We start from the raw sequence: 17,750 nt of genomic DNA, 5'->3' as shown, positions 1-17,750 counted from the left end.
CCCCAGCCGATGGGGGGGTGGGGACATGTTGCCACAATTTCCTGCTGTGATATTTATCCCATTTTAGGCCTGATTTCCCCCTTCCCCAGGCTTCATCTTTCTCGTATGTGAACCTCCCTGGCTGCAAGGAGACAGAGACATATGTGTCTGCCTAGCGCTTTTCCTCTGAATGTGTCAAGAAATAACTCTGGGGTCAGGGTCAGTTTTGCCTTGAATTAAACTCATTCAAAGGTAAACGCAGATTACTCAAACTCTGGCCAAAGTAATATAAACCAGCCCTATACACTGATTGGTTCTCTGCATATGGGATCCCTGGAAGGGACAGACCTGGAGTCACTAGTCAGTTGCGTGCTAACGTCTGCCTGTGTTGCAGCAGCAGTTCTAAGAAAGTTGATTGGAATTGTTCAGTGGGGAGAGAATAAAATACAATAATGTGGCCAACTCCCAGCTGGAGGACTGTCTAGTTCTAGTCACCTCCCCCTAATTTAGGTGGAGCACAGATTAAAAAGGTTGAGTGAAGAGCAGTATGGTCAATCAGCAGGATGGTGGTATATACACATGACTGAATTTCAAACTCTAGGATTATTTAGGCTGGAAAGAGTTAGAGGGGACTTTCGTGAAGTGAGCAGTTATGAATAATTCACTGAGTATGAGTAATTTAAAAAAATGAAAGTGAAGACTACTTTACACAACATATAGATAACCTTTTTAATTGCTGGAGAAGGAAGGATCAAAGACAGTGGCCTTATTAAATGGACAGTATCAGTACAAGACTTTTTGAACTGTAAAAGCTAAGACAGTTTAATCAGTCATCAGTAAGTAGAGAAAAAGCATTCACCCCACTGTTCATGCTGTTTAATTGTTGTTTTTCACTCAGGTTTGATAGTTAAAAGAAGGTATTCCATTTCACTTCTTGGTTCCCATGTGCTAACTCAATGCTGTTGTATTTAGGCTTACAACAGCACTGCAGAGGAGTTATACCACTCTTGTCTCTCCTTTATACCAAGTAGTATGTTACAACTACTTTTGAGAGCACCCTAAATTGTCTCATCAAGTATAAATGCCACAATGTCTGTTTTGTGTCACCAGACCATTGTACAGTACAGTGAAATAAGAACCAAACCTCTTGGGTTAATAAAAGTACTCTTCTGTGTTATTTTTTAGATATTAGGAAAAGCTTTCTAACTAAAAGAGTGCTGTAATGCTGTAATAGGCTCCTAAGGAAGGTTATGGAATCCCTATCAGTCCAACAGATTAGACTAACACCTATCAGGGATGGTCTAGGTTTACTTGGACCTGCCTCAGTTCAGGGGGCTGGACTTGATGACTTCTTGAGGTCTCTTCCAGCCCTACATATCTATGATTCTGTGATTTCTGTCCAGTGCTGGAGAATTAGCCTTAAGAGGAGTTTCTTCAACTCTTTCAGCTCCCAGTTATACTGTGTGTAAAAAGCTCAAGTGAATTAGACTTCTAAATCGACTTTCTATATGAAGATTGACAGGCAAGTGCAGGCTATATCGCTATATTGACTTTGTTTTCAGGTAGCCTGGCTAGCTGTGCAGTAGACAGGAACTGTTGACGTGATTTGTGGACTGATGAATGTTCCCTAATCTTATTCCTTAATAGCACTTTATCTGCAGTGGAACTTGACTGACTGCATCCTACTCAGAAATTTTCAGATTACAGTAGAATCTCGATTTTATGAAAATCAACCTTATGAACCATTTTTCTGCAACCCAAGTCATTTTTCTGCTGCCGAATGTGACTTCAATCCTTCAACCAATGTTCAAACAGCTGTACAGGTTTGAAATGGCTGAGAGATGTGGTGACAAAGATGATATGCAGTTCTATCAAACAAAGAAAAATCAGGCATACTGTATACATTTATCATTTGTATCAGTGAAAAAATAATAAATTAACTTATGCACCATATGTCCTGTAAGTTTGAAATGTTTAATTTTATGAACTTTCACATACCCAGGTAATTCACAGAATAGGTGATCAACTCTCTTGTTATGAACATTGAGCCAGATATGGCTCAACAGCAGCCTGGTTTTGAACTAAATCACTGTTCCCAATTGTAGAAGTGGATTGGATCCATTTCTGTGATTGCTGTCCTTTGTGGTGGTTTCATTGGCATTGGGTCTGCAGGTAATTGGTATTCAGTAAGGGTCAAAAAAGGTGATAGAAAGAGGTGACTTGATGGAAATCTAACTGTTTAACCAGAGGATGGTGCTATTTCTTGGTTGTATTTCCCAAGGCACTAGCTTCCCAAAAGGACTCAGAGGTTTCCCAAAATAGCACACCTGACTCCTGATGTCTGTACCCATGAGATGTACATATGTATTTGACTATTATGTAACCAAGGGTTCCATCTGGGTGTGAGATAGTTGCATGTGCCTTTGATGGCACACTTTTGAAGCGTTTTTGAATGTGGAATTGATGATGTAAGATCACACACAAGTACTTCAATTGATGATCATTTGACTACTAGAGAACATTGCTGAAGGCTCTCATCAGCAGAATGATTTGACAAGAACATACTAACTGAAACTTGTAAAACATTTCAGACTGATTCTAGCCCCAGGATTTAGACCTATTAGCTAGAGGTTAATACAAAATAAGATAGGCATCTACAGTGGAGTTGCATCATAGGCATATTTAACTTACGCAATTTTAAGTATACGCACTCGGCAAAAAAGAGAAAAATAACAATTTAAATACTGTACCTGTAGTGCGGGTGATACAGCCACCATTTCACTCAATGAGTGTTTGATTATACGCGATTTTTGCCTTACACGCTGATTTCAGAACCTAACCCCTGTGTAAGATGCGACTCCCCTGTATAAGGGCCAGGACAGCATCTGATGGGAAGCACTTTATCTGCTGAGGTGGGGAAGAAGACTTTCTTTTCAAGGATGTCCTTGTACTCTGACTAGGGCACTATTTATTTCATATGGTGTCCATCTTGAAGACATTTGGTTATTGCAGTAACGAGGGCCATGTAAGGGACTTTATTCTTCCTCCCTCTACACTGCCCAGCCTACTGACTATTGGGGGATTCAATACTTCTTCCTCTCTTTTCAAGTCCTGTTCCCATGTGAATAACACCAATGTTTACTTTTGCTGCCACTGATAATGTTCCTGCATATTAGCTGTGGTAGTGGTACGACTTTTGTTATAGCTTCACTGCTGTCTCTAAAGATCTGAATAAAGCTGCACTGATTCTGAGTAGAGCTAGATTCAGGAAGACAGACCCTTCACCAGAAAGGAATATGTATTTGGGAGGGATGAGCTTTTGCTTCACGAAGCTCAATTCCTTAAAAGTAGCTGAAATTTAACAGGTGTCTAGTTTTTATAGATTTTAAAGCCAGAAGGGGCAATCTAGTCTGACCTCCTGCATTACATAGGCCGTATAATTTCATCTAGTTATTTCTGTATTGAGCCCAATAACTTGTTTGAAGCATATCTTCCAGAAAGGCATCCTGTGTTGCATTGGAGAATCTGCCATTTTCCTTGGTAGTTTGTTTCAATGGTTGTTAATAACCCTGCCTGTTCAAAGTTCTACAAACAAAATTCTGCAAAAAACTTTCAGGGTCATAAGAAAGCGTCAGATCCTCTGATTTTTTTTTTGTTGAAGTGTCTGCATTTGATGAATTCTGTAATTGCTACTTTATTGGCAAGTTAAGGATAATGCAGTAGGTTAAGTGACTTCCTATGGTCACACGTTTGAAGTTTACAAATGTGCTAACATAACTAAAAATTCAGGTGATATACACAGATTGTTATTTCAAATTCTCCTGTGGTAGCTCCACATCAGTTTGCTTCCTACCCTCCACTGCTGTCTCTTCATTTTTTCCCTTTACACTCTTTCTAGGTGACCCACTCCCCTCTCATGATGTTACCAGTAATACTCAGATTTACTGCTCTGTTTCCACCCCTCTGCTCAGCCTCTCAACTCCTTCTGGATGTTCTGTTGATGTCTCAAACTCAATTGATTAAAAATTAAACCTCTCCTCTTTGCTTCCAATCCCTCTATGCATCCTCATTCCTTGGCTAACCTTCCACTTCCTACTCATCTGGGTTTGCAGGCATGGTGTCCTGTAACTCTGGTCTCCTGATCAGTCCTGTTGCTTATTTGTCATAACCTTAATCAGTCTGTGTGTTACTTACCACCCCCCGTTTCTCTATCTTTGTCCGTGCCTGGGTCATATCTAGCATTAATTACTGTAACATTGTCTTCTTTTATCCGTGTCTCTTCACTTCTGTGTACCTCACAGTCCATCAAAAATGTTGCTGCTGCTCCAGTCATACCATTCTTTCACCCCTCCCTATGCAGATCCCTTCATTGGCTTTCTATCTCAGTACATCAAATTCAGGCTTTTCGCCCCTGCATTCAAGGTCCTGCATGACCTCAAGCTGTCTTGTACTGCATCTCTGCTTTTATCTGCTCCCATTTTCCCACCCTTTGGTCTGTCCAGTTCTGTAAACCTTACTTCTTCCTTGACGTTGTCCTGAACTTGACTTCATGCTTTTCATGCTTGTGTTCTTCCTGCTCTTAAGGTGCATGTGAAAGGAACCTCTAAAACAAATGGCTTTAATCTTTAAAAGTTTAGCATCCCAAGGAGCTGCTTTCCCAGGCAAATCAAATAGCAGTAGCCTATATAAAGGGCACAAATAAGAAGTCTAAGGGCTGGTTTCCTGTACTATATAGGGCTACAATATTTACATAGCACCATAGGTGTACATGGTGTTATACCATGGGTAAACATATACATATAAATAACAGGAATTCTTGTGGTTACTGGGAAATAAGTGAGACAGGTAGCTCAAGTGCAGTTGTTTATTACTGCACTTATCCCCTGATGTATCTAGGTAGCTGCTTTGAATGTTTCTTATATGGAGAAGTGTGGTGTCTTTCTCATAGTAGAATAACTGTATTGGTCTGCACGTGGAAAACTGGGAATATACCCAAATGGTTCTATTGGGAGCTCTCCTGTAACTAACCTACACTCTACAGATATTTCTCGCTTGTCAGTTGCATCCCAACCCTGTCCTTTACAGACCTGGGGACCAGATTGATTTCCTGCCCAAGGCATGGAGTGATTCAGTATGCTTTATTTTGAACAACTAGGAATTAACCTGGATTCTCTTTATTGTTAGGACTGTCAGGATGGTGGATAAGAATATTTACATTGTCCAAGGTGAAATCAATACAGTGGTGAGTGCCATAAAACGCAATGCTCGATGGAATACTCACACGCATTTGGTAAGTTTACTTGGGTTGGTGAGATCTGTCTCTGTTATGAAGAACCTAGAAACTGTAAATTTTAATAATATCAAACCTCTTGTCTCCTCAAACTAAAGCACCCTACAGTAGTTTTCTAGGTAACACAGGAATAATAATTTGCTATGGTTTGCTACTTTAGACAGCTTTGACCTTCTATCTTTATGTGCTTGTAAGCATGTATGTTGTATTGGTGAGCACTGAGAGATGGAGCTGGAAATCTATTTCCCCATGGGCTGGAAAAGTGACTGAATTGGGGATATGATTATACATCCTTGCACTCACTTTAACATTTTATTCAGACCTTTGTAGGAATCTCTCCTGGTGTCACAGGGGGTGTTTGAAAATACCGCCTGTTTCATTTTAACATCATTTTTATGTGCCTTTTGTGTTCTGCCGTGGCTGACAATTTAAAACCACAAGAGCCAAGAAACGTAAATTTGGGGCATAGAGTAAGTTAATAAAAATGGGGCATTTTTCACCCTTTGTGTGGTACATTGTCACTTTATCTTTTTATGTCTGTTTTGTGACTGCTAGCTATGCCATTGACTGAAATAATATTTCAAAACCTGATTTGTTAAAAAGTTCACTAATGCAAGATTTTTGGTTCACATGATGATCTCAGCCAGCATTTCAGTTTAGCAGTGTAATGTGTATGTGGTGTACTATATTTATTATGCACTGTAAAATGGCACATGAAACGCAGATGGTTCTAATCTAGCATAAATGGCTCTAATCTCAAACGGCAGGCCTTTTTGCCTTCTTAAAAGCATTCCTTCATTAGTGCTTGGTGCCTTCCAGTAGGAGTTGTGGCTGTATATGCATGTAGCTTGGAGGAACCTCTGCCTGTGCTCATAAAAATAGATATACTAAATTATGGCTGGTAACTTTCTTACAGTGGCTCTTTTTTCAAGTTACTGTTGCAGTGCCAAGTATTTTTGGTGTGTTCCCATTATAAATCACTCTGAGGATTAAATTGGTTCATAAGGATTTGCTATGGGTGTTAATGTGGCATATATCTACCCTGAACTTTATTGAGTAGTGGAAAGCAAATTAGAATTCTTTCTTAACGACAGTAAAGCAAAAACAGAGTGCTGAGTCTTGAGAGGGCATTCTGCTCTTGACACCCAAGCTATACAGCAGTGGAAAATTGTAAAGGAAAATTGAATACTTTCCCCAATCTTGATGGAATAAGGAGATTGAAACTAATGAACCCAACCTACCTATCTTCCCCTCTTTGGAAAATCTCTCAATACAGCTTGTCCTGAAGGAAAACTAAAAGGAGATGATATCTTTGTCTACCTGGCATATCTTTTTTTACTGTGTGACTTAGGTATCTGTCTGTCTCATTAAGTACTTCCTTTGTTTGTGTAACCTGTAGGATGAAGAACGGGATCCCCTGCTGCACAGCTTTAGTTTATTGAAAGAAGTGCTAAATAACATAACCGGTAAGTGCACATGTGCACTGTGCAGGTATGAATATACAATATAACATGTGTAAATATGGTATGTCTGTACCTGGGCACAAATATAGCCTCTTATGACTGTCACTTTTTACCCAAGGATCAGATATTTAGTAATGGAAAAGCACCAACACGTACACCCATTATAGAAAATAGTAAATCGATCCATAAATAGGGGAAATGCCTTTTTACTGGGAGTGTGTACACATGCTTATGACTAATCACATGCCATTTATGTGCTTATACCAATTACTCAAACATCTTGCCTGTGTTGTTAGACTTTCATCCACCTGAGAAATGTTGGTGTCAAGCATACCTGCTTGTTCTGAGGTATGGTATTGCTCTTAACTTTTTTTCTATAGCATTGGCTAATGAATCTCTGACCCCTTGAAGTTATTTCATGACCATATGCTCTGAGCTTTAGACCAACAGTTTACCCTCTGACGATCTGTTTTTTATATATTGTGTTGTGTTTATACAGTACATGTGAGGGGCGCTTCAAAATATATTTCTGTGCAATCTGTAGCCATTGTATCCATGCCTCTCTGTTCACCCTGATCTGTCTCTATAATCCAGTATGTTTGTAGTATTATATGAGATCAGTGCATAAACATATGTAGTCTTTCTGTCCAAGCTGTGATAAGTAATATATGGAGATATATCCATCTCATAGAACTAGAAGGGACCCTGAAAAGTCATCAAATCCAGCCCCCTGCCTTCACTAACAGTGTGTTTTATTCCTGTACGTAGTCATGAGTGACAGGAAAATTCTGCTTGGAAAGGAGCCTCCCATTGTTTGATTTCTTCCGTCTCCCATCTCTCAGGACTGCAGGTTTGGTCACCTGCTGCCTGTAATTAATGGCAAACAGACTGCAATTTCAACATAAATCTCCTGGGTTCAGAGATGAAACCCCAGTTAGCCTTTTACTGAAGGGAGGCCAGCAGCTGTGATAGATGTTCCTGCAATGATTGCTAGAATTTCACTGTTGTTCTTTCTTCTTTCTGGAAGTGAACCTATGTGGATTAATTTCCCCGAGCTTTGAGAGGACAGGTCACTCTTATGGTACATATAAACCAGTCTGACAGGACCTGATTCTGAGCCGGAATGGGTCATTGGTACACATTTAATGGGCCAGTAGCTCTCTGGAATGTGAGCTCTGCTAACTTTATTTCTTCTGGAGCAGAATGTCTTCTCTGACTAACAGTGTCAGGGCAGTTGCATTACTCTAAGCTAGTCATGTGTCTCAGACTCACAAGTCAGGTGTGCATTCTATTATATCTCACCAGATCCCATTGTCTCATGACTGAACGTAACAGAGAAGCAAACTTTGCAATATTATGCAATGGCTGCTTCACTACTGAACTCTGTCTAGAGCCACAAGAATGTTAAGCTTATTTTGAGCTGGTGTCTGCACATTCCCCCTGGTGGGCTTTGCTCATTACTCTTTTGGCACTGAGTTTAGGAACCCACTAAGAAAGCAGTGTTCATTTAACTCCAGGAGCATCATCTCCTGGCACTGAAGAGAGGTTATAGGAGTGAGTCATTGGAGAGCTTATAATTCCTTCTTTTTTTCATGACTATCTGCAGGCATTGGGGCTTCTGCTCTGTGTCTGGAGAACTTGCTTGGTCTTAAAAAAGAATCTAGTGTTAGCTTGTAGTACAGAAATTGTAGGTAGGTAGGTTCTGCCCTGTTAACCAAAACATAGTCGAGAAATTTCTGAGGCATCATGTCAGAACCCAAAGTCCTTGAGCAAGTCGGTTTAAATGCTTTGGAGCCTTCTGTCATCATCTAAGTTGGATGAACATACCCATTGCCTTAAGGACCATGGGAAGAACTACTTTCTGGAATCCCTTTATGCCTAACACTTGAAAGGGTAGGGACGTTCTGCTCCATTTCTTAGTTGTAAGAAGTGATTTCATACATTACAACTGCAATGGCTCTCACTTTAATGAGGCTGTGATTCTCTTTGAGGTGGGCCTCCTGAAGCCCTTTCCTGGCAGTAATTAGAGTAACAGACATTATCAGAAATGGTGTGTCAAGCAATATTGAAATTGAACTGGAGAGTCCTGATATTTTCATACAGTCACAATGAGTAGCTGGCAGGGCTTGGTGAACATTTGGGCACTGTCCACAATAACTTCTCTTGAATTAATTCAACCCAAACCACTAATTGCTCATTGTAAAGAGAGAGAGTTCCATGTGCTGAGTAACCCAGAAGCTTCCTGTGAGCTCCCGAGGGATTATGCAAAAATGGCCTGTGTTCATTCTGCCATAGTGGTGTCAAAAGAGTGCCTGCTTGTGTATGACATTAGAGTGTGATCTCACTTTGATTACAAGGTGCTCTCCTAAACAGGCAGTTTCAGCATCAGTGACTGCTCTGACTTTAATGCCTGAGAATAGGAGACGGATGCTTTGCCCAGCTTGACTGAGCCTTAGGTGTGCGATGGAATCCAAGCAGTGCTTTGTAGTATTGATGGAGTCTGCTGAAGGATGTCCACTACTGTGCTAAGCCCAGCACCTTCTATGGGCAGTGAGGCCAGAGCTTAGTTCTTGTCCAGACTTTCTTTTCATGTCTCTTTCATTAACTCATGGAAGCACGTGGCTTTTATATTTAAATTTATTCAAGCTGTAATCTTTGACATTTGAGTTAGCTTTTAGTACAGTTTTGCATTTATAGTAATATATATTATGTATTTTCTCAGTCCCCCAAGAATCCATTTTAATCTGTTCCGGATGCAAATTTCAGACTGCCTTGTCCCATCTCCCTTCTTGCTCTCCCCCTTTCCTCCCCCCATGGAGCATGTTTGATCAGGTGTGGCAGGAATATCCACTGTCAAGCTGCGCCCTTTATATTAGTCAATATTATCCTTCCCTCCCTCCCACTCCCTTCGTTCTCCTCTGGGTTTTACCAGTTGATTTATAATTTTGGAATTCTCATCGGAATCTGTAATACAGTTTGTTCATTATTTAACCAAAACCTGTTTAATGAGCAGAGAGAGGCAATGTAAATGTTAGGCAAGTTGCAGTGGAGTACCTTTTGTTCTCCTCTGAGCTGGTGGGTATTTAACTCTGTCCTGACTGTAATGCTTAAATACTCGGCCTGGGGTGTAGAGGTGCATCCCATTGCCTCCAGCAGCTCAAGATTTTCACTTCAAAGGGTTGCTTTTCAGGAGTCAGTAAACTGCATAATACAGTCATAATCTGAGTTACCAACAATAAGGCCCCACTAGCTTGTGGGAGCCCATCTATTCACAAGATAAGCAGAATTTCAGGTGGAACCATGTTCAAGCAGACCCCTAAGGGTAGTGTCTGTAGAAGAGACTCTTGTTCATTGGGAAATATTAGTGATGTAGAGCATGGGATTTGTTAAATGTCTAAAGTTCCTGTAACTTTCATAGCAAAGACCTCTTGTACTCCTTGGACCTAAACTTTGTAACGTGAGCCCTGGATTCTGCAGTAATTTGGCGCTGAAACTTAAACTGAAGCTGCCTCAGAATTTAAATTTTTAAAGATGGTTTTTAATAATTTGAAAATGGATAATACAGTTAGTACAGTAGACCCAGTGCGTTCTCTTGAATGGTGTCCCTAACCTCTGTTTACCAGAAGCTGAGAATGTGCAACAGGGAATGGATCGCGTCATGATTACCCGTTCTGTTCATTCCCTCTGGGGCACCTAGCATTAGCCACTGTTGGAAGATAGAATACTGGGCTGGATGGACCTTTGGTCTGACCCAGTATGGCTATTCTTATGTTTTTCTGTTTAGCTTACTTTATGTTCTCACCTTTTCAATCATCATTTTTGCTGTTCAGTGTTCTGCAGATTTTTGTATTGATACACAGTTGCAACAAAAATATTAGGTACACAGAGGTCTTGGTAGGGGGCATTTGGGGCTTTTGGCACATGGGGAAGTTTGGGAAGCAATCTGAGATAAGCTTATTAGCTGAACATTTTCTACTAAAATAGTCAATTTGCTTATGTAAGCCATAGTCTGGCTGGGTGTCTTGTTTTGCTAGGCACTACAAACATGAATGGCTTCATGACTGTCTCATAAACAACTAGAGACAGAGCCTAGATGAACCTAATATAAGGTGGGTGCACAACTGGTTGGAAAACCATACTCAAGAGCAGTTATGAGTGGTTTCCAACAGAGCTGGAAGGGTATGTTGGTTGGGGTTCCACAGGGATCTGTCCTGGTTCCAGTTCTATTCAATATCTTCAAAAATTATTTGGATAATGGCATAGAGAGTACGCTTATAAAGTTTACGGAGGATACCAAGCTGGGAGGGGTTGCCAGGGCTTTGGAGGACAGGATTAGAATTCAAAATGATCTTTACAAACTGGTGAAATGGTCTGAGAGGAAAAAGGATGAAATTCAATCAGGAGAAATGCAAAGTGCTAAACTTAGGAATAATCAGTTGCACAAATACAAAATGGGAAATGACTGCTTAGGAAGGAGTACTCCAGAAAAGGTTCTAGCAGTTATGGCGGATCACAGACTAAATATGAGTCAACAATGTAACCCTGTTACATCCCAGAATGATTGCTTTTTTTGTATTAGCAGGTGTGTTGTAAGCAAGACACAGAAGTAATTCTTCCACTCTACACAGCACTGATAAGACCTCACGTGGAGTATGGTGTCCAGTTCTGGGTACCACATTTTGGAAAGATGTGGACAAATTTTAGAAAGTCTAGAGAAGAGCAACAAAAGTGATGAAATGTCTAGAAAACATGACCTATGAGGAAAGAGGGAAAAAATTGGGTTTGTTTAGTCTGGAGAAGAAAAGACAGAGTAGTAGGGTTGCCAACTTTCTGATTGCAGAAAACTGAACACTCTGGCCCCATCCCTTCTCTGAGGCTCCATCGCCCACTCACTCCATTCCCCTCCCTCTGTCGCTTGCTCTTCCCGACCCTCGTTCACTTGCTTATTTTCACTGGGCTAGGACAGGGGGTTGGGATGTGGGAGGGAGTGCGGAATCTGGCTGGGGGAGTGGGCCTGGGTATAAGGGGTTTGTGGTGTAAGAGGGGACTAAAGGATGTGACAGTGGGTTGAAGTGTGGGGGGAGGGTGAGGGCTCTGGTGTGAAATCAGAGATGAGGGTTTTTAGGTGCAGGAGGTGTCTCTGGTCTGGGACCGAGGGGCTTGGAGTGTGGAAGGGGGTGTGGGCTCTGGGAGGGAGTTTGGGTGTGGGAAGGGGCTCAAGGCTGGGACAGGGGATTGGGGTGCAGGAGGGAGTGCAGGCTGCATGCTCCAGGAGGGGGCTCAGGGCTGGGGCAGGAGGTTGTTGTGCAGGAGGAAGTCTGTGCTCCAGGCAGCACTTACATCAGGCATTTCCCACAAGTGGCTGGAATGTCCCTGTGGTTTCTAAGTGCAGGAGCAGCCAGGGGGCTCCATATGCTGTCCTCGCCTGCAGGCATTACCCCTACTGTTCCCATTGGCCACGGTTCCCAGCCAATGGGATCTGGCACTTGGGGTGGGTGCTGCGCATGGAGTCTCCCTGGCTGCCCCTGCGGCTTGGGGTTACAGGGACATGTTGGCTGCTTCCAGGAGCTGCGTGGAGCCAGGGCAGGCAGGGAGCCTGTCTTAGCCTCAATGCGCCACCAACTGGACTTTTAACGGCCCAGTGAGTGGTATTCACTGGAGCTGCCAGGGTCCTTTTCGACCAGGCGTTCCGATCGAAAACTGGACGCCTGGCAACCCTACTGAGGGGGGACAACAGTTGTCAAGTACATAAAATGTTTTTATAAAGAGAGTGATAAATTGTTCTCCTTATCCACTGAGGACAGGACAAGAAACAAAGTGCTTAAATTGCAGCAAGGGAGATTTAGGTTAGACATTAGGGAAAAACTTCCTAACTGTAAGAGTATTTAAGCACTGGTACAAATTACCTAGGTGGAATCTCAGTTGTAGAAAGTTTTTTTTTTTAAGAACAAGCTAGACAAATACCTATTAGGAATGGTCTAGATAATACTTAGTCCTGCTTCAGTGCAGGATACTGGGCTATATGCCTTATTGAGGTCCCCATCCAGTTCTACATTTCTATGATTCTCTGTCCTGAACAACCTACACATAAACAGTGACAATTAAGCTTAGTCCACAGTAGTGAAATGGGTTGGAGCCATAGTATAGACAGGGCTTTTGAGACATGAACCTTATTTACCACAACTTAAACTTAGACCTGCTTTTCAGTAAGTTGAACTTAAATGCTGGTAGCAATATATCCAGGTGCCAGAGCCTTGGCTTCATTGGAGCTTCTGCCAGTTCTAATGTGGGTTCAGCCGAACTGGTAGAAGCCTTTATTTGAAATCAAAGACAACTTCAGTCTACATTGGGGAAACTTCCAAGGTAAGACCAGTTGAGTTGAATGGAGCAGTTAACACAGTTAAGAATGATGATTTCAGGCTGACAATAAACTCGAGACATTAATGCTATAGTTTGCTGTGGTTTGTGCATAAAAGTGTTTATCCTTGCAACTTTTGTGGCTGTTTAAGTCGTGGGATGCTGCTGATAGTTGTAAAGCTTGAGCAGAGCTGTAGCTACTGCTGTATGTCTCCTCCTTTTGGAATGAGTTATGAGTGGTACTCTATTCTAAAGGTGCTGGCTTGTAGCAACCTGTGCTTATCAGAAACAACCCATAAGGAAAACTGAAATTGATAGCACTGCTTGTCACCCAATGCTTTCCTCGCTCAATTCTCATAATCGGAGCAAGCTAGGATTTTAATGAATGAGTTGCTTCTTAATGCTGTGTACAGTGCCTTGTAGGCAGTCAATTCCTGTCCTGAACTCTCCTGCATAGAAGAATCTTGTGCATGTCTGTGGTGTAGTGGGAGAAGCAGGTGTCTGTGGAAATTGTGTGCATCAACTCTATTTAAATAAGGCTTATACTGGATAAACACAGCTGTAAGAAGGTGCCTGTTGGAGTAGGGGGACATGAGTGCCATGCTTGGGAGGTTTGAGTCCCTTCATCCTCTAGGCCCAGGAGTTCTGAGTTAGAGTATTTCAATGGAAGCTGCAGAGTGAGCCATTGGAAGCACTCTGACTTCATGCACACTCATGAAATTTTAAATGAATGTATGTATATCAGGGTCAGAGGAATCTCTCCATGGCTTATTTCAGACAAGAAGCTGTTGAAAAATCTCCATCCTGAGGGAGTTAGCTGGGTGCAGTTAAGAGCTGGCTAAAGGTCAAACAGTTGTAACCATAAGAGAACCTTTGCCCAGCCTGCTAATTTAATACATTTGTGGTAGCCATCAGTTTTCTGGTACTGAAACTGGATTCACACCTCACTTTCTCATGTCTCAACTTTTTATAGAATCATAGAAATTTAGGGCTGGACAAGACCTCAAGAAGTCATCACAGCATAGGTGGCTGGATTTGATAGGACCAAGTGAGCCAGGACCAAGTGACCCTAGACCAGTAGTTTTCAACTAGGAGTCTAGGGGCCTCCTAGGGGGGCCATGAGCAGGTTTCATGGGGGTCAAGCATGGCCAGTGTTAGATTCACTGGGGCCCAGGGCAGAAAACTGAAGCGCCAACACCTGGGGCTGAAGTCTGGGGCCCTGAGCCCCGCCACCTGAGGCTGAAGCTGAACTTAGCTTCATGGGGGCCCTAGTGGCGTGGGGCCCCAGGCAATTGCTCTGTTTGCTACCCCCTAACTCTGACCCAGTTGTTGTGGCACAGGTAGGCTGTGGAGTTTTCATAGCATGTTGTGGGGGCCTCAGAAAGAAAAAGGTTGAGAACCCCTGACCTAGACCATCCTTGACAGGTGTGTGTCTAACTTGTTTTTGAAAGCTTCCAATGATGGGGAATCCATGAGCTCCCTTGGAAGCCTATTCCAGACTTAACTACCTTTTATAGTTGGAAAGTTTTTCCTAATATCTAATCTGAATACTCCTTGTGGCAGATTAAGTCCATTACTTCTTGTTCTACCTTAAGTGGAAGTCCAAATATGTGCTTGAGGGAGGCAAAGGGTCAGAGAGCCACGTGCAATAACAGTGCAGAAATTCTGTCCTGGTTTGGAATTAATTTCAAAAACATTTTCTGAAACCTTAGTGTTGATTCAGCATTTAAAATCTAGTAATTTACGACAGCAAAAATGAGTGTGTGGATTTGTGACATAGGTTATTTTGATTCTTAGTGCAGTTGGACTGTTGCTAAACAGAGCGTGGCCATTTAGCTATGGCACAGTTGGAAGTGGTTGATATTGGCAAGAAAAATCCCTTTAAAAGTTGGAAAGTTAGATGACATGAATTGCCTCTGATGGTATTTTGCCCTCTCTTGGTGGTTTGGTTTCAGTCAGCAGTTATAAGTGATAATTCATTCTATTTACTATTGAAGTTCTGACTTTCTGCAGGAGGTTAGTGGACTTCCTTTCTTGATGACTGGTCTCAACTAAACAGTGATCTAGGACAATTTCTTGTATTTATACAAACGTCTGCAACGTTAGTGCTGCAGCTGAGTTAAGGAGAGGCGGGAGATTTGTACTTTTCAAGATAACTGTCTACACCAAGGACATTGACTGGTATATGCCAGTCAGTGTAACTGAGAGTAATGAGATGAGTCTGAGCAAGTGAGGACTTCCTAATGGTAAGATGTATTTAGATGTATTTTTGTTTTCCCAAGAGTAGGGATAGAAGAAAGCACTTTGTTTAGGTCGTTTAATATTAAACTGGAAGTACTGTACTTGAGAATAGATGTGGAACTGGTCCTTTGCAGACGGAGACCTATTAAGTCATCTGACCCGTCCCTTGAAATTATGAGTCTTTGGTTCATGTGGTGAGGATAGGGATGTTTCATGAACCTTCTTAAATGTAAAAGCCAGAAAAGAAATGCAAATAATTAGGCTGACAGGTTAGTCTTAATGAGGCTGTTGTCGTCCCTTTCCTCTCTTCTTGCCTCATCTTTCCTTCTAGCTCTTCCCTTTCCATCCCTTAAAATCCTTCCTCGTTTTCGTTCCATTCTGGCCTCATCACTGCTAACTTCTGAACAGCCGCAGTGTAACTTACAGGAACCAAATCAGGGACTTTAGGAAAGATGAATCAGAAATGACCAAATCACAGAGTAAAGTGCCATAGAAATTTCATTAAATAGGAGTTAAAAATTCTTCTTGTACCTAAAAATATCTTTCCCTGCTGGATTATCTAAGGTGAATCTACCCCTCATATATTACACAGAAGCCTGAGCTGGGGATGCTTCATACTGGTGGCCTCCTCACACACACTGTCTTCTCTTTCCCCAATATTGGACATTCAGTGGGTACATGGAACACTGCTCATTTTGCATCTACGCTTAATAGATTATTCCATATGTATGTAATAAGGAGAATAAATGGTAGGCAAGGCAGCTGGTATTTTGTCTTTGCTCTTGTTGAAGAGCTGTTGGCCTGTGGATACTCTACTCTTCTCTGACCTGTTGAAACTAAAGCTTGGGCCAGCTGGTCTCTGTTCCTCAAAACAAGAAAAAAGGGAATGAGTCAACTGTTCCTGATTGATGTGAAATTGAAATATGAGAGAGAAAGGGGAATGCTGATTCTGTCCGAACAGTTCCTTACAGAACCTGTAATGTTGTTCTGTTTCATCACACCAACAGCAGCATTTCTAGAATGAATTGCAGCTTGTGTATACAGTGGGTGGATATTAATCCTTGTGCTAGTAACTATTTACATAATTGTTACAAATGAGTCTTGAATGTGCCAGAGTTAAGGTTGCCAATGCCACCTTTATTTGGTCCCCTTGTGCATATGCATTATGATATATGATCAAATAACACTGCTCTACAGGCAAAATGCTTCTGAAATAAATGTAGTCCAACTTTACTAATTCTGGGTCATTGAGAACGAAAATGATGCTTAAAATTGTTGATTGGCTCTAGTTTTCAAGATATTCTATTGGGTCAGTATATACAACCCTTGACTTGGGAATGGCTGAGGAAAAGTGAGTTATAAAAGGAAGGGATCTCAAATTAAACCAGAAATGACTAAAATACATCTTTGACTGGATCTATGAATAAATCAATGACTGGGTTTGGACAGTACTTGCTTTTGAGGCAAAACAGTGAATGATGCAATCTGAAGCTGGTATTGTGTCATACATTATATGAATTGCATCATGTTATTCCTAGAAGTCATGGATGATGTAATCATAACGAAGCTTACATCACTCTGCTGAACAAATTGCCCTATATCAGCTCAAGAGAGCACGACACTGTATGATTTCTAATTTGTCAGTGTTTGATTTTGCAAAGGCACACATTTCTGTTTAGCCAAAGTGAGCAGAGATGCCTTGTACTTGTGTGAACAGTGCAGATAACTTCTGCTATGTTTGTGGTGAAGTGACTTTTGCATCCCAAAAGCGCAGTATAACCACTATGGTTAAGAGAGCCTATCACCTTTATTTTGGCTGCAAAATTGGAGATCAGGACAAGAGGTGGGCCCCACACATATGCTGCAACACTTGTGCAACAAGTCTTCGCCAGTGGTTGAACAGGAAAAGGAAATCTATGCCTTTTGCAGTGCCAATGATTTGGAGAGAGCCAACAGATCATACCAGCAATTGTTACTTCTGCATGGTGCCTCCAGTTGGGAAAGGTGTGTCAAAGAAGAAAAAGTGGACTATGCATTATCCAAACATTCCATCAGCTATACGCCCAGTACCCCACGGAGAAGGACTGCCGGTTCCTGATGCACCAGAATCTTTCTCACTTGAGTCAGGCGAGGAAGAGAATGAAACTTCTGGTCCTGAACCATCAATGTCACAGGACCCACATTTTCTCCCATCCTCCTCCTCTGAAACACACCTCATAACACAAGGTGAACTGAATGACCTTGTCAGGGATTTGGAACTACCCAAGAGTAAGGCAGAGCTGTTGGGCTCCAGACTATAGCAGTGGAATCTCCTGGTAGGCTATCAGGGCAAATGGAGCCCATCAATGCTTGCAGACTATTGCTGGACAGTGACAAGAGATGCTCCATTTAATGAATACAAGAGACAAGCCAAGAAGCGC

General features: G+C 41.8%; 2 protein-coding genes across 12 annotated transcripts in view; one reads left to right on the top strand and one right to left on the bottom strand.

Moving 5' to 3' along the window:
• The window catches only part of GBF1 (golgi brefeldin A resistant guanine nucleotide exchange factor 1), a 170,715-nt gene that overhangs the window by 1,181 nt on the left and 151,784 nt on the right, over window positions 1–17,750 (top strand). For all 11 annotated transcript variants that reach the window (XM_050959900.1, XM_050959901.1, XM_050959902.1 and 8 more), the window contains 2 exons: window positions 5,164–5,269; window positions 6,669–6,735. In XM_050959900.1, coding sequence (XP_050815857.1) covers window positions 5,164–5,269; window positions 6,669–6,735 — 173 coding nt within the window. Of the gene's footprint in view, window positions 1–5,163; window positions 5,270–6,668; window positions 6,736–17,750 lie in introns of those variants that run through there.
• Window positions 1–17,750, bottom strand: part of PITX3 (paired like homeodomain 3) — a 92,434-nt gene that overhangs the window by 58,721 nt on the left and 15,963 nt on the right. The gene's annotated exons all lie outside the window — the stretch shown is intronic.

This window comes from Gopherus flavomarginatus, chromosome 6, assembly GCF_025201925.1.
Source record: "Gopherus flavomarginatus isolate rGopFla2 chromosome 6, rGopFla2.mat.asm, whole genome shotgun sequence".
Classification (NCBI taxonomy): domain Eukaryota; kingdom Metazoa; phylum Chordata; order Testudines; family Testudinidae; genus Gopherus; species Gopherus flavomarginatus.
The sequence above is the reverse complement of the archived record's forward strand: the minus strand, read 5'-3'. Positions and strand labels throughout refer to the sequence as shown.